The sequence below is a fragment of the Lissotriton vulgaris genome, chromosome 12, assembly GCF_964263255.1.
Source record: "Lissotriton vulgaris chromosome 12, aLisVul1.2, whole genome shotgun sequence".
Classification (NCBI taxonomy): domain Eukaryota; kingdom Metazoa; phylum Chordata; class Amphibia; order Caudata; family Salamandridae; genus Lissotriton; species Lissotriton vulgaris.
In genome coordinates, this window is record NC_141700.1 from 605,531,936 (window position 1) to 605,559,125 (window position 27,190).

The 27,190-nt window shown below is 43.1% G+C and overlaps 1 protein-coding gene across 2 annotated transcripts in view; it reads left to right on the forward strand.

Moving 5' to 3' along the window:
- IST1 (IST1 factor associated with ESCRT-III) overlaps positions 1–27,190 on the forward strand; it is a 112,626-nt gene that overhangs the window by 51,422 nt on the left and 34,014 nt on the right. For both annotated transcript variants that reach the window (XM_086945531.1, XM_086945532.1), the window contains exon 7: positions 7,536–7,745. In XM_086945531.1, coding sequence (XP_086801657.1) covers positions 7,536–7,745 — 210 coding nt within the window. The remainder of the gene's footprint in view (positions 1–7,535; positions 7,746–27,190) is intronic.

Genomic DNA, 27,190 nt, shown 5'->3' on the forward strand with positions numbered 1-27,190 from the left:
CACTGGGATGAAATGGAAGAACTGCTGCAGTATCTTCCAGAAGATCACAAAAAAGGGGTAAAAAAAATAGTTTCCAAAGCTCAAGCCATCACTAACCATTCTATCAGATGTGCCTTAGATGCCTAGAACATTAAACAGTGGAAAATTCAAATTCAAGAAGGGACAGGGCTAATTATAGCCTCACCTCCTCCGAAGAGGCAGTTAACATTTGAAGATGAATTGGATATTCCTGTACCTCCCAAAAAAAGAACAAAGGAGAAAGCTACCAGCCCTACACATCATCATCACCACCTCCTCCTCTTCTGGCATAACCACCTCTGCCATTCCCTCCTTCTCCAAATGAATACCCTCTAGGTAACACACCTCGAGGTTTGCCCACAGGGGGTTTAGGAGAACCATTAGGGGACCCTGATCCTTGGGATGTTTGATACACACCCCATAACTCCCAATGACCCAGATCTTTACCCAGCTCACCCTCCCCTCCAGAAGATGCTAGTACCTACCAGCAAGTGAATGCTAGGGCAGCTTTCTATCATGGAGTTCAGCTTCATAGAGCGTCTCTAGAACAGGAATTCATCTTTGGCACTTTGTCATCCACTCCTAAGGAAACACAGTTTCTGCTCATGCTTCCTGGCATGTTGCGTCAGGCAGATGACATATAAAAAAAACAACACCTGCCCGGGTGACAACCTCACTAGTTGATGAAAAAATATAAACCAGCTCCCTATGACCCACTTTACATATGTTGCCATGTTTCACCAGACTCCATTGTTGCTACTACAGCTCGTAAAAGAGGCAATAGTCAAGCCACTGGGGATACCCTACCTCCTGAGAAGGAGAGCAACCACATTGTTGCTGCTAACAAATGTGTTGCAACTCTAGCAGCCAATAATTGGTTTATAGCCAATTCCCATGCCCTACTTGCACGTTACAATAGGGTCCACTTGGATGAAATGGAAGAATTGCCGCAGTATCCTCCAGAAGATCACAAAAATGGGGTCAACAAATAGTTTTCAAAGGTCAAGCCATCACTAACAGATGCATCAGATGTGCCTTGGATGCAGCAGACACAGCCATTAACACCAGCATACTGCTCAGGCGACATGCCTGGCTCAGATGCTCAGGTTTTAAACCTGAGGTTCAACAGGCAGTCTTAAAATGCCAGGGGATAAGGAACATTTATTTGGACCTGGGGTGGACTCCACTTAAGACAAAATGAAGAAAGATACTGACCCCATGAAAAGCAATGGGAGCCCTATAAACCCCTACATTATGTGGTTCCTTTTGCAGTTCTGGCTACAAGAGTGGTTACAAATCCTCTGCCACAGATGCCTCCACTTCCCAGCAGAAGCAAGGCAGGCCAATCCACCTTCACTAAAGGTTTTTACAAAGGCTCCTTTACAGGCAATAATAACATAGGAAGAGGCAGAGGTGGTTCAGCACATGGTGCAGCCTTCGCCACCAACAGGGACTGCCCCATCCTTCTACCTGATTACACAACACCTGTCGGGGGATCACTACAGTTCTTTCACTTGGTCTAGGAAACTATACCAACAGACCAATTGAGCACTAGCCTTCATTCAACATGGCTACTTTCTGGAGCTCAGTAGCACACCACCCAAATTCACAGATTATCACAAGATCACACTTCTGAAACAAGAGGTCCAATCCGTTTTTCTCAAAGGGGCTAAAGAACCAGTTACCCTTCATCAGCAAGGCACAGGAGTGTATTTCCTCTACTTTTTAATTCCAAAGAAAACGGAGTCACTGAGACCAATCTTACCTAGATCTCAGACCTCTCAACTACTGCATCCTATCAGAACACTTTCATAAGGTCACTCCACTTCTACAGATGGGTGACTTTCTGGCCACTCTGGACCTAAAGGATGCGTATTTCCATATGCCTATTCATCCTGCTAATTGTGAATACCTCAGATTTGTGATGGCAGGAAAACACTACCAATTCCAGGTGCTCCCATTTGGTGTCACTACTGCACCAAGGGTCTTCACAAAGTGCCTAGCAGTGGTAGCAGCACAAAACATTTATGTATTCCCATTCTTGAACGATTGGATAATCAAAGCCAGCACCCACCAGCAGTGTCACAATACATACAGCTAACAATAGATCTGCTCCACAAATTGGTGTTCTCCACCAAAGTCCCCAAATCTCACTTTCAGCCTCTTAAACTTCAACTATAATTAAGAGCAATTCTCAACACACAGTTGGGGCTAGCTTACCCCAATCTCGCTCAGATACAGATTATCAGGCACTTCTATCTCACTTTCAGCCAAACAGAACACTAACAGTTTGGACTGTCATGCGTCTACTGGGTATGATGGCATCTTGCATTGCCATAGTTCCCAACGCAAGACTAAACATGCACCCACTACAGCAGTGTCTCTCTCGTCAGTGGTCTTAGTCACAGCGTCATGTCCAGGATCTAGTGTTGATAGTCCGCCAAACTCGTCGCTCTCTGAAATGGTGGAACCCAAAAACTATGTTAAACAGCCTTTTTTGACTCTGTACCTCAAATCGCTCTACCAGACGCTTCAGAGATGAGTTGGGGTGTACATCTACAAAACCACACAATGCAAGGTCTGTGGGATGCCACAAATCAATCTCTGCACTTCAACTATTTGGCAATATTCCTTGCACTGAAAGAGTACCTTCCCCATCTATCTTACAAAGTTTTCCTAGTCTGGTTGGACAGTATGACAGCTATGTATTATCTACAAAAGCAGGCAGGTTGGAGGGGGTATGGGACATGGTCGTCTTAGTTGTCAAACCTCTCTCAGACCACCTAGCGCTGCGAGGCCTCAGGGTAGTTATGCGCTATATAAATATAATTTTCATTTAATTTCATGTCTTCACCATCACTTTCATTTGCTAGTGGAATATCTTCCTGGGACATACATTGATCTTGCTGACCTGCTCAGCAGGACACAACAACAGACTCACAAATGGGAACTCAACCCAAAAGTCCTTCGTCCCTACTTTCAAAAGTGGGGAGGCTCTTCACATAGACCTGTTTATCACAAACAAAAACGCAAAATGCCCAGAATTTGCATCCAGGGTCCCATATCCACTATCTAAGAGCAATGCACTATGGATCAGTTGGTCAGGGATGTTTGCCTACACTTTTCTGCCTTTCCGTCTCATTTCCTTTCTGGCTCGGAGACTCAGGCAAACATCTCTCACCATGATTCTTATATCTCCCACCTGGGCATGTCCGCCATGGTTCACGATGCTACTGGAGCTCTCAGTAGTCCCATACGAGAAGCTCCCCAAAAAGACCGAACCTTCTCACTTCGGATCAAGGACAAATCCGGCACCAAGATGCTCAACCTAGCAATCTGTCTCCTGAGGTCTTAGACTTTGGTTATTTAAACTTACCAGCAGAATGTATGGATATTCCTAAACAAAACACCCAGGCCTACACCTAGAGCCTGCAAAATGGAAGCGTTTACTTTACTATTGCCAACTTATAAACCCTTTAACCCAAAGCCAAAGTACAGGACATTATTTCCTACTTGCTTCATTTGAAAAAGGCCAATTTGGCATACACTTCCATTCAATTGTATTTGGCGGCAATAGCCACCTATTTCCAAAATAGACAGTATCTATCACTCTTCTGAATCCCTGTCATTAAAGCATTCATGAAAGGACTCAAACGAGTCTTTCCACCTTGTGTACCTCCAGCCCCTTCCTGGAACCTAAACATTGTGCCTACTAGGCTTATGGGTCCTCCTTTTGAGCCTTTACACTCATGCCCACTTCAATTTCTATCATGGAAAGTGGCATTTCTATTTACCATTACCTCACTCGGGCGTGTTAGTGAGCTCCAGGCATTAACCTTGGAGGAACCATTCTTTCAAATACATAAAGAAAAATTTGTACTTCGGACTAATACGTAATTAATTCCAAAGGTAGTTTCTCTGTCATCTCAATCAATCCATTGAGCTAACAGTCATTTTTCTTAACCCTGATTCCGTGGCAGAAACTGCTCTCCATATAATACATGTAAAAAGAGCATTCATGTTCTATATAGATGGAACTAAAACTTTCAGAAAAACAAAGCAACCCTTTGTAGATTTTTCCCCACCTCATAAAGGTAACCCTATATGCAAATATGGTATAGCCAGATGGATAGTAAAATGCCTTAAAACTTGCAATAGTAAAGCCAAAAGACCTTTACCTGTAACTCTCAGAGCACACTCTATTCGTACAAATGGAGCACCTACAGCATCATTTTAGGCAATATCCCCATAGCTGAAATGTGTAAAGCAGCTTCATGAGTTACACCACATACATTTACGCAACACTACTGCGTAGACCTGTTGGTACACCAACAAGCTAGTGTCGATCAGGCAGTACTACTTACCCCTTTTTCAAACTACTGCAAGTCCCGCACGCTAGCCACCGCTTCTAAGGAGGGACTGCTTTTCAGTGTATGCATCTATAGCCACACATGCCATCGAACGGATTATGTTACTTACATAGTGAGCATCTGTTCGTAGCATGTAGTGCTGTAGATTAACATGCGCTCTCCCTCCTTCCCGGACACTTGTGGGCATTGCATTTACGTTTTACATACTTCTCGTGGCTTGGATGTCTTTATTCTGACACTTTCCTTACACTCCTTTCTCACCCCTCTCTGGGAAACCATTCTAACAAAAGAGTCAATGCCCATGATCACCAAGAGTCGTCTATCTCATGACTCAAAAGCCTTATTTGAAGAAAATCAAGTTGCACAACTCCGACCCCAACACTAGAAGGCAGGAGTATACAGAGCATGTGAGTCTTTAGCACTACATGCCACAAACAGATGCTTACAGGGTAACATAATCCTTATACGGGGCCTGTCTGATTTTCTTTCAGAAGTTATCTCTGTCTTTTAAATCAATAAGGCTATTTTACTTGGTTTTCCTTTTGTATGCCATTCATTCTGAAACATTGATCCTTTCACACACTGGATGTGAAGAAAGGTCCAAGCAAGTTGTTTTAAATTGTGGTGCTGTTCACAAGAATTGACCTTCTCAAAATAATCCTTATTTAGATACATTATCTCTTAATTCATAACCTGCTAACAGACGGGAAAAAGTCCCATAACTGGTAAGTGCTAGAGACCTGCCGATGCTTACATGGTAACATAATCCTTATACGGGGCCTGTCTGATTTTCTTTCAGAAGTTATCTCTGTCTTTTAAATCAATAAGGCTATTTTACTTGGTTTTCCTTTTGTATGCCATTCATTCTGAAACATTGATCCTTTCACACACTGGATGTGAAGAAAGGTCCAAGCAGGTTGTTTTAAATTGTGGTGCTGTTCACAAGAATTGACTTTCTCAAAATAATCCTTATTTAGATACATTATCTCTTGATTCATAACCTGCTAACAGACTGGAAAAAGTCCCATAACTGGTAAGTGCTAGAGACCTGTCTACAAGGCCGTATTGCAGGTATTTGCAGGGCCACCATCTGGGGATCAGTCCCTCCCTTTGCTGAGCAGTTCTGCATAGACTCCGAATAATATAAATTTACTTCTTCACCACTGGCAATACCTTAATACCATATGCGATTCAAAGTAATATAAACAGACTGTACAAGGTGAGGATTCATCCAGCTGCTCTTGTGAAACAATCGCAATAGAGTTTGCAATCATTTGAAATATGACTCGAGTACAATGTACAAATCAAAGTCTAAATCCTTAATCTCAAGTGTTATCCAGAATACTTTCCTGAAACCAGCAAGTCTTTGAAAGCTCCAGTTGAAAGTATGAGGAGTTCAATCTCCTTGCAACAAGGTTTAGACTGCAGCAACTAAGTTTCTCAATTGTCAGTAAAGAATGCTTTTAAAGATGACAACCATCTGCCCAAACAAATCTGTGATGGTAGTGAACTCTACAAGTCTTATGAGAGTCCTGTGGCATTCTGGGACCTACAGTTTGTCTTGATTCCACTTGCTGGCTTCGTGTAGTAGTGCATGTTTTGCAACCTCGAAACATTACACCAGTCATCACCCACGCTCTGCATGTAGTGTGACGACATCTGCAGCGGAAGACTGGAGCACCTTTGAAGCTTAAATGAACACATCTCCATGCTTGCCTGGCATACACAGGTGAGCGCAGGCTACAAATCATGGGACTTTATTCTGATTTCTGTATATTTACCTAACTGACACAGACTTTGCTCTTGATCTTGGTATTCTAAGTCGTCCATTAATACTGCACACTCCCTATTCTTCCCAGTGATTTGTTTGTTTTCTTCCCCAGGTAATAATTAGCAATATAGGCTCCTTGGCGGGGGGGTGGGATGTTTGAGGGAAACAATGGAATGTGTGGAATTTGGGTGTGGTAACCAGTTCCATAAGTTATCCTTCTTTCTCACCTTGGTAACTCCAAATGAGCACTAAAATAGCCTTGGGGTCTAACTTCTAGGTGCTTTACCATGGAGTTATTTGACCCCTAGGTAAATCTGAGCATTTTTGAAGGAGGGCCCATGAGAGTTAGCCCATCCAGAATAATGGGTTGTGTGAACGTTACCCTAATTGCCCCTGATTCCACGCTCCCAAAGTTGAATTAAGCTTGCTATTGACGGAGAAAGAAAATGTGAACAGTTACTTCTAAGTTTGTCTTTTCATATTGGCAATTCATAATTGTTCCACCCACTTCCCCTTGGACCAATATCAAGGTTTTGAAGCAGGTGGTGTTAAATGCTGTCTCAATCTGAGCTTCCAAACCATCTTGCATTTCCTGCTGTGGATGATGGGACTGTGGGAAGAAGGGATGACCTAGTTGTTGGAGGTGCTGGGTCGTTATTTTCTCTTTTATCATCTACCCATAGGAGCACCATGCACTGCTTTCATTGCCTGTTAAGCGCTTTGCTAGGGTGGTGTTTTTAGTTCAATTTATGTTATTATGATTAATGGGCTGATGGTATTACATGTTAAAAATATAAACATAGAAAAATGGTGACTCTTCTACATTTTTGTTGTTGTTTATTTTTAAAACGTGTATTTAAAAAAAAAACATCTTCCTGGAGCTGAGATGTTCTACTTTTATGAAATTAGAGAGAATAAGATTACAAGTTGGAAGATATCATTCTCTTATTCACATTATAGATTTGTTGCCACATGTATTTTTCCCCTGTTTCGGTTTCTCTGGCGTATCCTCTGTAGAATGCTGGGTTTCAATTCCACTACTTGTTTTCTTGTGCTCTCCTGTCCGTCAAATACTGCAGTGTTAAATGCATCTGCTGTGTGCCCCATTTCCTGGTCATCCTGTGCTACTGTCTTAACGTGCATTTTTCTCAAAAGTTAAAGTCTCTAATTCCATGTAGTAAACATGTAACATTTAGCTGTTATCTGCCAGGTTTAATGTTTACATTATGCCACAATTTAGATGGCTATTTTTGAATGACTCTCAGTGTAGGTTAAACTGCTGTTACCTACCCAGTGCCCTTTGTCTTTCCCACCTTTTTGCACTGTGTATTCCTGCTATGTTAACACATCTAGTGTTGTGTTTCTTCCCTCCTCAGGCTGAAGCTCCCAAGGGAGAGGAGTCTGATCTCATTGATGTTGGGGTTGATATTGGGTTTACTGATGATGTCAAGAAAGGCGGTCCAGGAGGAGGAGGAGGCGGCGGCGGTGGTGGAGGCTTCACAGTGCCCTTTGGAGGCCTACCAGGAGGAGTGCCAATGCCAATGCCAACTAGTCCCCCATTTTCGTATCCTGCACCTCAGGGCCCAGTAAGTGATTGTTTTTCTTGTTGGGTAGTGGAAGTAGCTGTAAATGTTTTATCTTCATTCCAGCCCAACATATACATTTGTAGTGCATGATTTTTCTGTCTTTGTAGCCCACAGTAATCTTACACGTTCCTCATAGTGTGTGTCTGATTACTTGGCAGTCGCCTTCATTAGTGTTGATCTAAGGTGGCCTCATCCCATTTCTTACATACTTGCAGAGTAATGCATACATACATGCATAGTAATGCCCTAAAGAAATCCACCATGATGAAATCGTCTCTGATACACATCAACAGTAGAATATCTCTGTACATGTGTTATTACGATGCCAAGACACATCTTGCACTAAGCGGGTGAAGTTTTTCTATTTTGCTGTAAGGCACCTTTTGCAAAATGTATTGAAATATTTGAAATACTGGCACAAGATTCTGCTTTTCACTTTTGAGACAATGGTTTGAGAAGAAAATGCCTTGCTAGAACAGCAAACCTCTGAGAGACCTTTTGGCCTCAAACCATTGTCTTGTTGGCATCTTGCTTGACGTGTGTCCCTTTCAATTTTTATGCTTGATACTGCCCATGTAAACATTGTTAAAAATGTGTAGTGTTATGTAATTTTCTCACGAAAGTGATGAATATTTTGAAAAAATTATGCGATTGCTGCCATCCCCAGCAGGAAACGCAATTTGAAACAATTTAAAACATACTTATTTATAGCAACATTTTTAATGTAGCCAGTTCACATCAAATCGCTAATGGCAGAGTACATTTCACAGAAAACAACTACCTAGACAGCAAAATAAGCACGTTGCAGGAGTATCTGTACTGCTCCACTATCCCTGGACTCAGTCAGGTCGTCTTTTAAATTACATAAAGAAATAAAATATCTGGGTTGCTTGCCATTTAGGTTAGGTTTATTGTTTTTTTTTGTGAGGGGGGGTCATTCTTTTTTTAATTCAGAGAGAATGCATATGAGAGAACTAGCATTTCAACATAGGTTTTCCTTCTCCAACATGGTATTTATGACCGGTGCAGTAGAGTAGAATCAGAAACTTAGTAAGTTCTATTGTTAATGCAAATAGATTATGCAGAGACCTAACCCACAAGTGTATCTGTTCTAGAGTTTGCAATCCAAGCAATCATCTCTTGCAAACATGTCTGCTGATTTCAAGGTGCGAGCCTGTAAATGTCTGGGATAAGACATTTTTTCTGAGCGCAGCATAAGTGGAATGTGCTGATGGTTTACCTGACAAAGATATTTCACTTTTTAATATCGAGTTATATTACAAGCTACTGTCCGTAAAGCTGAGGCCTGCTTATTTGAAATCATTCAGTGTAAACAGCTCTGAAAATATATATTCAGCTGTGCTAATTTCTCAAGTCTTATCTGTGTACTATTTCTTGGCACTGTAAACCTCCATTATGCTAGGAGACCATTTTGCTGGATATTTTGGATTGGAGGACAAAAGCAAGGAGTAAAATAGTTGAAAAAAAGTTTGTGGAAAAGGCGGGCATGTTCTTAGTTATTTCATCATGTGGAAGACTGTATAAAGTTAATCCATAAAAATAACTTGGAGTACGCTTGATGTTATTGCTGGAGTAAATGCTACTGGGGGAAGAAATAATTGTAACCGTTAAAAGCTTTAGGTACCTCCTAGTTCATTTCAACGATAATGGAAGTTACAGTGACCCACTGGGAAAAAAATAAGAAGGGCAACTCGTCCTTCAGTCTGAGGTCTCCTTATAACAAGCTGAATGGGCCCATGCTTTCACCTATTCTGCAGGTAGCACAAGCAAAGATCCTCCCCACCCTGACATACAGGAGAAAGGCACTCAGAGCAAGGATATCGCCATGCTGGACAGAACGGTTCTCAAAATATTCAGGTCACTTTTTGAACTACATCTGAACACATCTCCTGCACAAATAAGGCTAGACTTTGGTATCTCCAAACAGTCAATGGCTCGGAAGGCAGCCTTTGTGTCCTGCTGCCACACGTTTAGGAGGGCTCCAGAAGGTACCCTGGGCCACCACATCTGGCAAGAACTGGAACTTACGCCGACCTCCCCTGCATGCGACTACCCAACCCAGGTTTTGAATTCACTCGGGGAAACCTTGCCTTGTGGATGACCGGAGCACTGTGTGGAGGCTCTTACCCTTCCTGACTGTCGTCGTTGGATTTCTGCGAGGGAAAACTCTACGTCTTGCAGGACCCGCTGCGCGGGTCCCGCTGCGCCTGCACCCACTGAGGGGCTCGTGTGGGGAGCTGAAAACTTCCTGGACCATCTGCACTCCGGCAGGGCTGCGAGCAGCCTAGCAGGGACTCCATTGCCCAGGAGTCCCTGCGTGTCACACCTGTGGACGCTCTCCCTGCCGGCCACGCCCCCTGGCTGCTTAAAAGTGCACAAGATCTACTAGCCTGTGGGAAACCTTGCCTTGTGGATGACCGGAGCACTGTGTGGAGGCTCTTACCCTTCCTGACTGTCGTCGTTGGATTTCTGCGAGGGACGCTCTCCCTGCCGGCCACGCCCCCTGCCCTACCCCAGCTCTATTTCAAAGATAGAAGTTACCGCTGCGCGGTAGCGAGCGGGAGCGACCGGGGCGAAGACCGGGCAAAGAGCGGGCCGTTTGAGGCCGTTTGAGGTCTGAAGAGTCTGGGCTGGGCCCCACCCCTTTCGTCCTTCCCTATACCTTTTCCCTGCTGTTTTCACCTTATTATATCTGTCTCGCTAGTCCAGTTGGAGATGAGTACACGGGTAAGTCGCAGCAGGGCTGCTAAGGGGAATGTGAAGCAAAATGGGACCCTAGATGACTTTATTAAGAGGACAAACTTTGCTATAGATAAGGAAATCTCCAAAATGCAACAACGTGCTTCCTTAGATTTGGAGGCTGCTAGGGGACTGTCCCAGGACATTGCTAAGTCTAAAAAATCTTCCTTGGGCCACAAAGCGTCAGCACTAACCCCTGAGCGTTTGGTTAATCCGCAATGTATTATAACGCATGTGGACGTCCATCATTTACCAGCTCCGTCCCTTGCGACATTACCAACCCTAAGTCCCTCACATCAGTTGGCTACCCAAACTTCTACAGCGGTTACCCAGGACCCAGACCCTGGGCAATCAAATGTTGGTGCACCTCAGATCATTATGTTACATGATGATCCCCCATGCACTAACACTAAAGATACAACACATAAGAGAAAACGCAACACGAGGTCTGCTTACACACGAAAGAAGGCTAAAATTGCTCGGGCCCATCAAACTACTGTTAGCAATCTTCCTATGCTTAGTGTTGAAGGCGGAACTTCTTTTGCTGTACAGACACCTCCAGGAGTTGTTGAGGATGGCGCCACCGTGGACCATTCCATGGGTAATGTTACAGCAGAGGACATTGGGGCAGAACTAACTGAGCAGGAGTGGAAGGATGTGGACTTTATCAAAACAGTCTGGGAAACCCTAAAAAAGCTGCTATCTCCCCTTGATATAAGACTGTCACGCATTGAGAACCATCTCTTAGAGGTGGAAAAGAGTATCCTAGCCCTAGCAACTCTTGCTTTGCGAGGACAGGAAAATACTAATACTGCAGATGGCAACTTAGCTCCACCGATAACTAACACTACTCCCCATGTACCATCCTCAAGCAGGCCAATACCCAAACCTTGAACTAAGGGTTATGATCATAAAGCCCCCAAACCCCCTCCAAAGTTATCGAGGCATCCGAGTACACAACCTGCTACTCATGTTGCAGCAGGAATTGAACACAGGTCGAATGTTAACAAGGGTGATTGTCCAACCCCCCAGGTCCCACAAATTAAAAGTAACTTTCGTGGGGGCTACATAGATCTTCCCCCTGATGCAAATCCATATGTGGTGGTCTTGACAGGTGTCCCGGGAATTGAGAACGACCGTCAAGAAAACCACTGGTCCTTAAAGAACAAGGTTACCCACTGGCTAAATGTGAATAGACCAATCCCAAATGGTATGAGAAGTAAAATCCTAATGGTGCGCAGGGTCCCCTGGGTAGGCCCTTCCCGGAAATCTTGGCCAGGTGATTGTATAGTTGTGTCCTTTGAGGACCCACATACGGCTCACCATATATGCTCATGGACTACCTATGGGGAAGACTCAGCCATTGTGCCTAGGCCTTTAACATTCTTTTATCCCCCACAATAACTTTGGGGGGAATGGTCCTTGGTACGCCATCAGGCCCGAGGAGGGGCAAGAGACAAATGGCAAGCACCGCATAGTGGGTGGTTCGGGGCACCAACAGCCAATAGGTTTGGGTGTCTTGAAGAAGTAGATTGACTTCCCATGCCTGTTGGTTTTTCATCTCCTGCCCATGTTCCACCTTCTTGTGCGGTTTCTGACCCTCTACCTTTGGCTAGCAAACCTATTGGATTCAGGACCTATTTTCCCAGTCACCTTCTGGAGTATGGTAAGAAAGAATGGGGGTTGCGGGAAATTGCTAATAACATCACAGCCCCAGACACAGCTCAGGAAACAGCCCCTCTTTCACTGTCCCCCTTAGCACCACACCTACTGGTACCACTCACAAGTAAAAGGAGTAATGTTGTTTGTACCCACGATACCTTGGTATCTATCCCTGATAAAGAGGAGGTGAACGTAACCTCAGATAGGGTTACTACTGAGGCCATAGGGTTAACACAGAGTCCAAGAGGGTCTTGCCTTGTCTCTGCCCCCCCTGCAATTGACCCCGCCTCTGGGCTGAGTGTTTCTTGAATTCCATCGTTAAAAGTCCTTTGTTGGAATGTCGCAGGTCTTGCACGTAACATCGACACTCCTGATTGGATCTCGTTTGTGGAACCGTTCGGGATTTGTCTATTGCAAGAAACCAGTATCTGGAACTAAAGGTCGCCCTTTTGATCTGGGTTAGTATTGCACTAGGATTAATTATAAGACACATCCCTACTAAATCTCCTAATCTGCAGAGACTATCCATCCATTGTCAGGGGGGGCAAAAGTTTGAAGTGTTTAACCTCTATTTAAGGGGGGCTAGGGGTGGTGGTTCTAGGCTTTCCTCAACAGGAATTGAGGAGGAGCTTGGCACCTGCAACTCAGATTCCTTGATCATACTGGCTGGAGACCTAAATTGTTGTTTCGAGCCACTAGCCTGTGAGGACATATTAGATCTCTGGGAAGATGATGCTAGGAGAGGTATTCCCTTGCTCTCTCTAAATCCAATTAAAAAATGGACTCAGAGTGCCATTGATATCAATGGCCTTTGTATGGAATATGATCTCAGAGCAACTAATGGCAGATCTAGGTCTGACACCAAGGGAGCACATACCTATAATAGGGTGGGGCACACCTCACGTATTGACTACATTTTGTTGAACCATAAGCTTTGGCCTCACCTTCAAGACATGGAGGTCCTACCGACCTCCGATAGTGACCACAACCCACTAGCCCTGACCCTCACTCCCCCGTGGCAAGGCTTGCCCCTAACTCAGCCACCGCACACATGGAAATCATCTCATGATATAGTCCCTTCGAACTGCGCTAGGCGGTTAAAATGGAACAAAGTTGCCGCGGATGAGGGAAGGATAGCCCAAGCAAACTCCATAATGTCTAGTGTGGAGTTGAGGATTGATTCCTCAGAACTTAGTAACTCTGAAATCTCTAACGTCTTTTCAGAAACAACTCTAGCACTAAGTAAGCTGTTTGTTGTCCCCCAGGGAAGAGCTAGGGATAAGAATAGAGCCATGTCTAAGGGTAGAGCTAAATGGTATGCTTCTACCTGTGCCAAAGCCAAACGTGAACTTATAATGGCAGTGAAATCTAAAGTTCCTGGCCAAATCAGCCTTGCTAGGAAAAAGCACAAAAAAGTCCTGTCTATCGCTAGGGGTGTTTACAAAACTAACTTTTGGAATGATTTAATGATGGCTAGTTCCCAGAAAGATTCGAAGGCCTTTTGGGAACTGTTGAGAGCCAGGGATAAACCCGCTGGCTCTCTTCTGACATGTAACATCACGGGGGAGGCTTGGTTTGCTCACTTTTCTAAGCTTTATTCTCTTGCTGTGGGTTCTGTAGACGCTACGTCGGATCCTCCTCACCGAGTGTCGGTTGACCACTTAAACGAGGACCACTTCTTTCTCACTGAGGAAGTTGAAAGGGCAATTAAGTGCCTGGTTGCCAACAAAGCTGCAGGTCCTGATGGCATTCCTGGTGACTTAATGCGGGCCAATCCGGAGGTGTAGAGCAAACTCATTGCCTTACTCCTAAATGCAGCACTGAGGGGAGGTTTGCCCGATTCCTGGAGGGGAGCGGAGGTCGTCCCGATGTTTAAAAAAGGTTGTCGGGACGACCCCGCCAATTATCGCCCAATTAGTTTGTTAGACTCCACCCAGAAGATAGCGGGCAAGGTAGTTTTAGGCAGGATCCTTCAGTGGGTTGATGACAATGAGGTACTGTCAGACTTCCAGGCTGGTTTTAGATCCGGAACGGGGACCATCGAACAGACATTCCACTTATTGATGTTATACTGGAAAGTGGTCGTATTGGGCAATGGCAGTCTGTATCTCGCATTTATAGACCTACGGACTGCCTTTGACCTGGTCCCACGCGCCCAGCTCTGGAGTGTCTTAGAGGGTTTGGGTATTCCCTCCTACCTTCTTAGCATGCTTACCAAGTTCCATGAGAGTAACTTTGCGCAGATCAGGTGGGGAGATCGGGGCCAAAAAACAGCACGTATTCCTGTAAATAGGGGAGTCCGCCAGGGTTGTGTGCTAGCCCCCACTCTGTTTTCTCTCTATATTAATGGGGTGGGGGAGCATCTCCTTAAACATCCAGCAGATGCACCTTCCCTGGCTGGCAGAAAAATCCCTACTCTCCTATTTGCAGATGACACCCTCCTGATCTCAAAGACTCCAACAGGCCTCCAATCCTTACTATCCAGCTTTAAACTATTCTGTGATCTGAGGGGTCTTGCCATTAATGTAGGCAAAACTAAGATTCTGGTTTTAAACCCCCCAAGGAAAACTGTCACTCCACCCACCTTGGACTCGGCCCCTCTCGAAAGGGTAAAAGAGTTCGATTATTTGGGTATCCGCCTCTCCGATTCTATGAATTGGAAGGCCCACCATCAAAAGATTTCCCTGTCACATAAGAGGTTAACAGGAGCCCTATTGAAGGAACAACGTGCTTCGTCCCTCAAACCAATTGGTGCTGTTCTTGACATCTATAGGGCAAGGGTGGTGAGCGCAGCTCTGTATGGGTCTGAATTGTGGGGCGTGCAGAACGCAGACTTCTTGGGGAGCCTAGAAAATAAATTTCACAAAGACCTCATGAGGCTACCGCATAGCACCCCTTCCCTTCCACTCTTATTAGATGCGGGCACCCGCCCAATAAAAGATCAGGCGAGGCTACGCCCCCTTCTGTTGTGGACACGAATATGGAGGGTACCAGAATTATCCAGTTATGCTGAAGGCTTGAGGGAACTCCTCATTACATCTGGCTGGCCCAAGGTCCGCTGGCTTAGAGAAGTTAAGCGGCTACTCTATGACCTAGGACTTGAAGATGCCTGGGCTAATAGATCTGCCCCTCCAAAAGAGATACTCAAGAAGCTATACTGGTCCTGGGTGGCAAATCCTGGGTGGCAAATGAGCGAAACATTAACTCCAAACTATGTAGATCTACTGCAGAATTTTTGATGGTTAAGGAGCTCCCACTTAGAGAACCCTATCTAGATATGATCCACAAATCTTGGGACAGGGCATTATACTTTAAATTTAGGGTGGGTGTCTTGCCACTAGGACAGTTAACATCAACTTGGAATTCATCGTTACAATCTAGTCCATATTGCCCTTTTTGTGATAATAGACAAGAGACAGTTCCCCACCTAATGTTCGAATGCCCAGCCTATGCAGCCCCGCGCTGCGTGTGGCTAAAACCATTATGTAGGAACCTTGGCACTAGATCTCACTTGGAAGCGTTACGCATACTAAGATCCGCCAGACAATTGAGTCTCCAATAATATGTACTGTATTGCACTATTGCTCTTCTTTTTGCTGCTATCAAAATTTCTCCACTAATGAGTGTTTCCCCTAATCGCATTGTGTGGGTTCGTCTTTTTAACATTTTTAATGTAGGATATAATACCAAAATGTACTGCTGTTTTATTTCCTTACACTGTAATGCCAGTACTGTGTTTTTATATTTCTTGTACTGTAATGCTTTTATGATATGACCAAAATATCGAAATAAAGCTTTCTACTACTAGAATTCACTCACCCTAACAAACACTTGGGACTTTCATCTTGGCTATCTAGAATTCAAAAGACTAGCCAAATCCAGTACACAGCTCGCATCAATGCTTGAGGATAAAGACAAACTGTCTTATCGCATCCTACTCCACAATTATACCAGGTCTAAACCACAGGGCTACCTAAGGGAAAAATATGGTAACTGGGTCAAAGTGCAATTCCTGAAGTATAAGGCCTTTTGCCGCTATTAAAGCATCTCCCTCCTTGGAAAAGAAGGCCTAGGCAAGATGCATGCTGGTTATATATATATATATGCAATACCCGGAGAACATCATCCACGTACTATGTCTGTGCCTTGCCGGTATAGAAGACCACTGTGAATTCTTGAGTAGGAAGCCAGCTTTAACCTTACGGACCTCAGTCTGAACTGTGACATGATCAAATTTCTTCAGAGATTTGAAAAGAGATCTGCAAGCAAGGAGTCCGCAACTGTGGTGAATCGGGAACAACTCCAGAAGCTTTCATAGGCACAGTAATATGCTTGAACATTTTTGAACTGCCTGTTGCAAGACCCAAAGTAATGGCACAACCCTCGAAGGAGGGAATTATCGCATTTGAACTTCGAACATTATCATCTAGATTCCTGTGACAACTATTTTACTGGGTCACTCACGATTTGTAAATATGCAGCAGTTGCCAATTGTTTTAAGCTCTAGAAAAATTAGTTTTATGTACTGACACCTCACATTTTAACGCCTTCTGCCTATTACTTTCTGTATTGGTACGGATCAGATTTTTTAATTTTCTAAAGGAAAAAAGCAGTACAAATAGTTTTAAAACTGGTCAATTGACTTCACTGCTATGAAATGGATCACGTTATGTGTTTTACACAGATGTTTGATCATGCAACACATTGAAAAGGTTTTTATTAATTATGCAATAACCATTTACTCCCCCTCCCCTCCCCTCCTAAATAATAAAATGCTTCCAATTAAGCCGTTTTCTACTGTAAGTGGTAGAGGTCTGGCTTGTACGAGGGTTCGTACTTCCACAAAACAGAATTCACTTTCCAGAAAAAAAAAGGTATTCGAACTAGAGGAAAAATCAACCAAGCCCTCTAGTTATTTATTAATCACTGGAATTATGAATCTAAATCTAATTATGTTGTGTGATAAAATGTAGTCAGCAAAAATGCTTAATTCAAAAGATCATGGATTAAATCCATGGCCATGGAAATCCATGGAATGCATATTTTTCTATGCCTTTTTCATAAATGTAAAAACATTGTCATTGTTCACATAATTACGTACAATTATTTTTAATACTGCTGCCCCCAGAAGCATTCAATTCACTTTTGTGCGAATGCTGTTTGTACCTCGGCTCTGCATTCCTGCTCCTTTCTGTTTCTTTTCAGGCACCATTACTGCTCACTTTCAAACCATGCTTTTATTTTTACTATTATTGTCTTTGAGGTGTTTTTCCAGATGTATTTTTCTATGAAGGTTTTTCATTATACTCCTTTTTTTATTTTATTTTTTACTGCAAACTTAGAAAAGGGTATCTATGAAGGGCCCTTTGGATATGTTGTGATAGCAGTCAAATTTACTTTTTTTATACTAATAAAATTGGAGGCCTGGTTTTGCCAAATAAAGTAGATTATGTAGTTTCAGCTTTGCATGTCACAGGGTCACATGCATCCTCAGACACCACAAGCAGATTATCTTCCACTTGAAAGATAAGAACTTAAAGCGGAAACTGGCATCCCCTCCTTCACGGTATTACTTTAATGAAGTCATCTGATAGGTTCATGTGTCTATCATATAAGTAACCAGAAGACAGGAACCTAACCTTTGTAGTGAAAGGCTCACTGGGAGACTCTTGCCTGACTTCCTGGATGGAAGGTCTGGCTTGTAAGGAAGCTTTGCCTCTGTGCTTGTATGAACAGGTTTGAATACCACTATTAACCATATCAGTCTAGCGCAACGAAGATCATTTTTGTTTTCCGTTTACTTAATTTTGAAATCGCTTTTTATATTGGAGTCATTAAAGGTAAAGCAAGATGGTAGTAACGAAAATTCCCCATGGAATAGTCATTACATGAGAATCATTCTGATGATTCCCAGAATTCTAGTGGAGCCATTGTACAATATTGAAAAACAATATTTAATAATCCATTTGTCTTTATTGGATATATTAGGTAAAAAGACCTTTTCAGTTGTTTTGTTTCTCTTTTTTTCTTTACCACTTCCAAGGATATGTGCTATCCTTTCAAGAGCTCCAAACCTGAAGCATCCACAGTGCCTTGAACCAAACAGCGCCACTGTTTTGTCATGCTGCTCAGCCGCAGGGGGTCCCACAAGTGTTTTTTTTTTTTTTTTAGCACTTGCAGTTTACTAGAGTTTAACCTCTTATCCCTTTCCCAGTCTTTGTCTATGCGTAAACTCCCTTTCTTTCTTGAACTATTTTTGTTGTGATATGCCTCATTTGTTGCAAGTGTGGGACAAAAAAGCAGTTCGATATTCCATTTTCTAAGTGCCACCATATGCGTGACCAGAAAAGTAAAAAAAAAAATCATGGTTTTCAATAAGGCACGTCTTTAGTCCTATCAAGAAAATTAGATATACCTAATCTCTAGCCTTGACGAGTTCACTGTGAGCTGGTGACTGTTTGGCTTTCCTGAGATGCAGTAAGCTTAGCTTCATGGAGCCTTTCCTATGGAGGGATTTTTAGCACTCACTCCTGTGTTGGGACCATCCTAAGTGGTGAACTCCATTTTGTGTAAGCTTTTAACCCTGAAAGAATAGTTCTCACCTTCGAAGCATTCCATTAATTGTACATCATCAAGGTATTCCTTGAGGTCAAAGAGACAGTCATATGAAGTCCACGTTGTCTTCAGCACCAAGATGTCCAAACCTGCCACCTACAAACATTAACCCAGCTACAGAATCACCAAGAATATCCCTGAAACAGCTGGCAAATCCAAACATTGTCAGATCGTCAAATTAGCACTATAACTGCCATCAGACAGGGATTTTATTTTAATCCTCAAAAGTGTACAGGATTTCATGTGTTCATTTCTCCTTCAGTGATATCGCTGTTAAGTTCAACTGGGAATAACCAGCTTGAAAGTGACAGACAAGATGGGAAAGGCCAGAATGCAGGCTATCTACATATGTAGTCCCAAGATCTGAAGCAACATCCCCTTCATCCTCAGAATGGCTCCTCTATTCCGTGAATTCCGAAAGTAACCGCAAACGCATCTCTTAAAAAAAAAAAAACTATCTGCTCAGTCTAGATCATCCTGTCTTTTTATAAAAGATCATGTTCAGTGTTTTGTTGCTTTACAGTTTGGTTTGTGTTATACAAATTCCACCAGATACATATATGCAACAAATTAAGCTGTGAAAAAATCCTGTCAACTAATACATATGAATATTGTATCGAATCTCAAAGCTGATTACATCTAGCTTTTCTAATTTCCTGCACTCCATAAAGAAGGCAGCAAAATAATTCTGTACTACCATGTGTCTTGGAAAACTGCGCCTTAACTTTTCCATCATACCGGAAAGGAGCAAGGTGTGTAGAAGGCTACGTCCTTAAGCAGCAGCACCAATTTAACAGTTTCAGACCAAAAAGAATTTCATAGTTCTAGTATGTACTAGTGTAATGCATAATATTTCAGCTTTTTGTTTTCAGGTATATTTTTGCTCTACGTGTGAGTTGATTTACTGGAGATACTTGTACAGTTATCACGGAATGCTAACGGTATGATTTGACTGTTACTGAGGCAGGACCCAGACTTTAAAATATTTAAAATATCTTTGGACCTTATTTATATGTTGGTGGTGTTTATACTCCGTTACAACTGTGATGGATTATACATACCACCAATATGAAGATCCGCACACCCGATTTAAAAGTGGTCGAACCTTAAGTTTGGCATGACAGAACTACTCTGTTGCCACCGTGGCAAAACTTCTCTGACACCCCTGTGGAGTAAAGACATGTCGGAGAAATGGCTGTATATCCACCCGCCCAATTTGGATGGGCAGAGATGTTGTAACTATTCGCTGTTTCTTTCCGTACAGTAAAACCTACCGGTTAGGCTAGTAAAATCGTTAATAATGCTCCCCCCAAGCATGTGAGAAGACTCCCATGGTGAGGGGAGCATTTATATTTTTTCTTTTCAAAAAGAAAATCTACTCTGTGCTACAAGGCTACATCCTGCTTCTGTAGCCCCGTAGCACAGAGTAATATACAATACTTTTATAAATGACCGCCTGCTTGGTGGTCAGCTATAAATTAGGTCGGTGGCCTCTCCGCCATGGGGACGGAGTAATTTACTTTGCGGGCTGCCTATCTAAATATAAATCAGGCTGCTTGTTTGTCTCATATGCTACCAAAGGTGCCCATCATCCTGCGCAGTTTAAACTAACTATAGTAAAATGGATGTTTACTTTTTATTTGGCTTTTATTAAAATGCTATCTTTCAAGGAGGTCTAGAGTGTGCAGTAATAGAGAACAACTCTATTAAGTAGCAAATTAGGAAGATAAGTCCACATTTTGTGTAAGCAGAATTGCATAGGTTATAGCAGTGTACGGTCAATGTCTCAGCTGGTGCAGGACAATCTAGATCCTGCAAGGCTGGCGCCTTAAAGTGGCAGTATCTCATTTTCTGTGCGGCTTACGCTGAAAGATGGAAGAAATCAGAATGCAGATTTGTTTTGTTCACCTTTTTTTAATCTTATTTTATTTTGGAATATTGTTTTCAAAAGCGTTTGTGACCCCATGGAAAATTGGTGCCGTCTGTTATTCCAGAGAACAAATATAACTGGTGCACCCTTTCCATATCCCGATTGTGCTTCCAATGTGCCCCACAACTGGTTCCTTACAAATCAGACTAGAGTCTGGTCTGGTGAGCCTTGGCAGCATAGGCCAGACTACCCTCAATCAGAGGAAAAGCATCTTCCGTGGCGTTTTGCAACAAATATTCTCTGGAGAGCAATGATCTGCTGGTTAGTTCATACGTTAGCTGAATGTTCTTTTTTGTTTAGACCTGAATGTAGGGAAAGAACGTCGCATGTTTTCCAATCTTCCCTTCAAAATCTGGTTAGACGTGTTCAACCCCCCTCCTCCGCAGTGGTTTAGATACTGCTTTGGAACTTATTCTATAGGATGTATATCTGTGGAGGATTCCATGCTGTAGAAGAAAATGTTATTTGCCTGTAGTAATAATTTGTCAGCGAGGGAATCCTTCCCAGTTTCCTAACCAATGCTCCAACCCACTGCTGATTGAAAGCGTGTTTCACCTGTACAAAATGCACATACAGAAGAAAATAACTGGAGTGAAGTAGCTGAGTTGTCAAAACTAAAATAACCACACTGACTGGTTTGCATATGGCCAGGTCTAAACTGGATTGGCATGGTGAGAAAAAGAATGGATTTAACCCAGATCTTTTGACTAGGGGTGAATGTTTTTGATTTTGTTCTGCATTCCGTCTTATTGTGTGTCATTTGGTTCCTTGCCCTAAGTGCCCCGGCTATGCCCAGACGTGGGTCCCGGGCTCACTGTGCCACTGGATTCAAGCGTATTCTGGCTGATGAGGGGTGAAACCCGGTCCTAGGATGCTTGTTTCCAGTCTTGGGAGGACCTTGCTTGGCAGTTCGGGCTGGACTGTTCCCATGAGGCACAGGTTCAAGACTGATTTGCATATTGCCAGTCTAAACTGGGGTGGCATGGTGAGCAAAAGAATGATTGATTTAACACAGATCGTTTGACTGGGGGTGAATGTTTTGATTTGTTCTGCATTCCGTCCATCAATTATGTGTTCTTTGCTCCCTTGGAAATGAAGGCAGCAAATTCTCCCTAGTCAAGAAAGGACATCTTTCATACGTTTGGGGATTTCTCCCAAGATCATTAATACGTTTACAAGAGGAGCTGACCAGAAGCCCTGCCTGCCTCCATTGCTTTCCAAAAGGAGGGCTTTCTGTAGAGAATCTCTGCTTTCTTACTCATGAGTGATGCCTTGAATATGGGAAAGTGCTTATCATCTGCAAATTCTGAACTGTGGACAGTGGGTTCAGGTTTATTCATCTCTATTCGCAGGAAATCGTTTAAAGGGCCTTGCACAATTGTCAAGCCAGGTGTCTCTTTGGTATAGAGCCGACTGTCTACCTCTTTTTAGAAAGAAAGAAGGCTGGTAGATGCAAATGTTATGGTCTTTTATACGCACAGCTGCTGTGCAGCTATTCACCCACAGCAGTCAGGAGCCTCGCTGTATTTGATTTCCTTCATTTGAAGTACAGGATAAGTATTTTCTTGTAATTGAATGGCTTTTTTTCCTCCACCACAGTGAAGCCCAGAGTAAGGCGAGGCACTATACGCAAAATTCTTTTCATGTGTCTCTTCAAAGCCATAGTTAAAGGCCTCTTGGTGCCCCCGACCTCTTCTGTACATGCTCACTTGATAAGAGCATCCTGGGATGCCCTTCTCGTTGTCCAAGAGAACAGGCCATAGATGGAATGTTTCTCTACTGCAAGTACACCCTGGTTCAGGGGATAAAGATACACTCCATGCCCCAAACTCCCAGAGCTTCAGTTGGAGTGATTTTCAGACTTCTTGCCAGCCTACAGAAGCACCTGCCTGGATTCATGACTGCTGTCTGACTGCATGTTTAGTGCTGATGCTAGTTTCCATATGTCAGTGAGATTTCAGACTCTTATTTGTATAACTGTACATGTTTGCACGGAATAAGGTCTCCTTTCTGCCAAGTTGTCCATATCTCATAGACCTTTTCCTTCGGAAATTCTTTTTTCATCTCCAAAAACCAGAAGATCTAATGAAAATTCGTACTACAATTGGTGCACCATTTATTTGCGAAAACAGGAGCCTACCACAGCAGAATCAAGCACCTTGCTTTCCAGCATTCAATGTTATGGGGCTGGGAAGATATCCAACCCCCCCCCCCCCCCCCCCCCCCCTCCCTTCGTTTTTTAAAATGCCACTTTGACTTGGAATCTTCGAATGAATAGCTCTAAAATCCACGCGACCCAAATCTAGGTCCTGAAGGGGGCAGACAGGTGTCTGCCCCACGAGCTTCATCAGTGTGTGAGTCCACAAGTACACCACCACTGGGCACAGATTCAAAGATCAGCACTGGAAGGTTGTGTGCTGATATAATAGTCATCACTGACCCCACCTTCACTTGTAGATGTTAGCTTATTGTTCAACTCTCCTCTGGTCTGTTATGCAGCAGCTTCTTGATGCGTTGTGCCTCTGTTTTTGGACCACTTGGGTTAGCTTGGGCATCAACATGGGAATGGTCAGCAGAAGGGACTTGTTTTGATCAGAATTTCGGTCAGGGCTATAGGTTGCCTCTCCTACTTTTAGGGATCCTTGATAGTGAATCAAGTGAGGATGAAGTAATGGGGAAGGACAAGAGCATTAACTAGAACTTAATCACTGAAGTGACTCTTCCGCTAGGAGTGCTTAATCCCTGTCCTTTAATGTGGTTCCCGCACAATCCCTGTCTTTGTCTGTTACGACCCTTGGTCATGATACGGGTAGAAAAGGATCTTGGATACCTGCAGCATGTGTGAAGCCAGGCTTACGCACAGGCAGTGCCATGTGACACATCTCCTAGGTCTCAAGTGACTGACGCTTGCCTTGGAAAGGTGCTGTAGGCTCCATTTCTAGTGGATGGGAAGTCCTTAGGAATGACTAAGGACTTCCAATATATGATCCACTATAGTGAGCAACCTGCATTTTTATTATCTGCATCTCTAATCTTTATTTCACATGGAAGGTTATTGCATATTCTGCTGCACTCTTGCTACTACCTTTTACCTCAGTAATTAACCCAGAAGCAGATCATCAAAATCTGCCTATTTCATATCTCTTAAAATAGTAAATATGATCTATGATTTGTGTTTTGTTTGAACTCTCACTTCCATGTCATAGCATCAAAATGGCTAAGAATTCCAGCTTTCAACTCGGGCTCCTTAAAGACGTGAATTTATCTCAGTGACATACATCCAGATGACTGCCCAGTTATGTGCTATTTCCAGACTGGACTACTGAAATGACTTGACTTTTCCATCTCTGCCTTGCTAACTCTCGAGCTCTTATTCATTTTGCAAGCTATCTTATCTCCAGCTCTAAGTTTTTTGACCACATCATTCAAGTCATCATCTCATTTCAGTGGCTTCCCATCGATACCACATGAACCTGTAGAGTGGCCTAAATTGTTTTTAAATTCCTCTCCTAAATTCCCCGATGTACCAGTGTGAAAAACTATGGATGTCGGCGCCATTGCATATCACAGATAGTAGGTGTCTAAATAGACCTACTTTTAAAAAATAGCAACCTTGGGCCAATCCTTTTCAGTATGTGGCCACAAAATCTGGAACTTGCTACCCCAAGAACCTTGTCTGACTACATCACCTCTGGTCTGCAAAACCTCGTTACAGGACTACTGAATATTTGCCACTTCTCAGCCTAATCCATTTTTGCTCTCCCGAATGTATTGCACCTGGTCTGATGCTCGCGATCAACAACTGAATATTCACTTTCTCCCCACTCTATGCCTACTCTTCGCCATGGTTCTGCCTACCCCCTTGCCATGGTTCTGCCTACCCCCATGCCATGTTTCTGCCTACCCCCTTTTATCCGTTGTCTTCTGAAGCAGTACTCTTGTGTTTTAGATACTCGCCCTCTGTCCCTCAAGGGGTACTAATTCCCTCTTAAATTTTACTCAAATGTTATCATGTTGTTGTATTCCACCTCACCACCCCGCCCGCCCCCATTTACAAACCGCTTTTATTGACCACTGAGATCGTGACAATTTCTTGTACTTTAGTAATTGGATCACATTGAGCATCACAGTTAGTACTAGTAAATGGTCAATCTTGGACATGGACATTTTGGCCTGTGTCCATTGTATAGTTTGTAATTTTCCGGCTTTCGTATATCATTTATGCTAATGTACAGTTTATAGTTTTTGTTTGCGTATTTATATGTATCAGTCATTATGCCAATGATGCCTACTGGGCTTGCTTCGTGCTAAATGAAGACCTAAATAAATGACTGACTGTGCCACTGTTTGTCTGGCAAGATTATTCAAATGCTATGCTAATGACCATATAGCTTTTTGACTCAACAGTGTTGTGTAGGGAGGAGTTATTGGTGGTGAAGGCAGAAACTGGTATGCTTTGTTAATTATACTTGCAGAAAAGCTGCTGAAATTACCTCATCAGCTGTACTAAGCCGGTCTTCTCTTCTGTTAAATGTTGCTATGTGTGACTTTGGTCCCTAAACATTCCCTAGCTCAGTGATACTCTTATGACGTCGCAGCACGTTTAACAGCACACAGATGTCTCTTAGTATGATAATCTAATCCAGGGATGATAATGTATTGTTGTGCATTTATATACCACTTCACCATTAACACAGTACTAAAGTGATTTGTGGATGGATAGCATGCTACTGTGTTTGAAGTGCTTAATTGCAAGGGATTTGGTTTGTAGAATGGCCTGTGGCAGAAGTGTACAGTGCTGTACATGAGTTGTGCTTTTATAGTGTAGTTTGTCGCTTCACCTTGGAGTAGAGTGCACAAAGGGGGCATGCAGTGCTTAAGCTTATAAGGCATTGCATTTGTTTGGAAGTGTGATGAAAAGCAGTATGGCGTATGTGGTGAATGTTTTGATGTCGAGGGTGGCTGTGGCTGCCGTGCCATCGCACTGTAAATGTGTAGCAATGCTTGTGTGTAGAGGAGCAAAGAATAATGAGAGGAGAGTGAGCAATAACTTTGCACATGATGATTGCTAGTGCATACAATCTTTGAAGGAGATTTTGTCCCAAGTTAAGGGTGGCTATGGCTGTCCGCTCGGTGGCATCCATGCCCTTCTTGTGATGATGAATAGTTCTTTCTGTTGTTTGGTGTTAACCTTCACTGTTGAGAAATTACCCCTCAGTTCCAGGTAGTTTGGGATATGTTTTGTCTTGCGAGGGACAAGGGGGTAAAGGGAGGGAGTTACATAGTTTTGCTGCTTTTACGTAAAAGAGGGCAATTTCTTATATACTTCCAGCCTGCTGGCGAGAGATGGAAGAAGACCCAAAGTAGTTGTGGAAATTCTATATTTATGATTTCTCATCCACAATGTAATTTTTCTAACAGAAACCTGGTTGGGACCAGATTCCGACCCGGACATCATTGAGTCCCTTCCTCCTGGTTTCTTATTTCAACATGTAGACCGATCCAAAGGGAAGGGAGGGGGTATCGCTATAATTTATAAAGACCATCTTTCCTGCCGATTGCAAGGCAGCCCCCTCCTAGATTGTGAAAATGCTCTATTCAAATCTCCCCATGTAAATCTTTGTCAGGAATTCCTATTTATCGCCCTCCAGGACCCATGGGTCAGTTCAGTGAAACTCTCATGGAACATACTTGCACATTGGCTGCCACCCACTCTACTTTCATGATCCTAGGAGATCTTAACATTCATTTCGATAAAACTGAAGTCAAACTAGCCTCTGATCTAATAGCAGACCTTGAAACCCTTCAGCTTAGGCTACAAAGTAGACAACCGACCCATTCACTGGGCCACCTGTTGGATCCCATTTTTTCCAACATTAATGATCTTACTACCTTAGATCATACTCTGGTACCATGGTCTGACCATTTCTTAATTTCATTGAATTGGCAGCTATATAACATCTTACGCCCTAAATCTCTACCTAATAAGCCCACTCGCTCTTGGGCTACCCTAGACCCAGAAAAATGAAAGTTAAATCTAGAGCGCTCCCCTCCTAAACTTGTCTCCAACCCTATTCACGCCAACGCAGAGTTCTCGAAATGGATAGGAGACACATTGGACAAAGCCCTACCTAAAAAATCTACCTGTAAGCCCCGAGGTAAAATTACCTCCCCATGGTTCACCGTGGAAATGCGGCTTCTGAAAAAAATCTGTAAGAAATCGGAAAGAGACTGGAGAAAAATTTTCGACCCTACTAAAAAAATTGAATATAAACAGACCATTCTCAACTACAAAAAGGCACTTAAAATCGCCCAAGTCAAATATTTCGAGGAAAAAATTAAATCTACCAGCTCATCAAGGGAGACGTTTCAAATTGCTAAAAAACTTCTCAAAGCACCTGATCCTCTCCCTCCAGTAGAGCCTTCAGCTAACCGATGCAATGAACTTGCAGAATTTTTTTGAATCAAAGATTAAAAA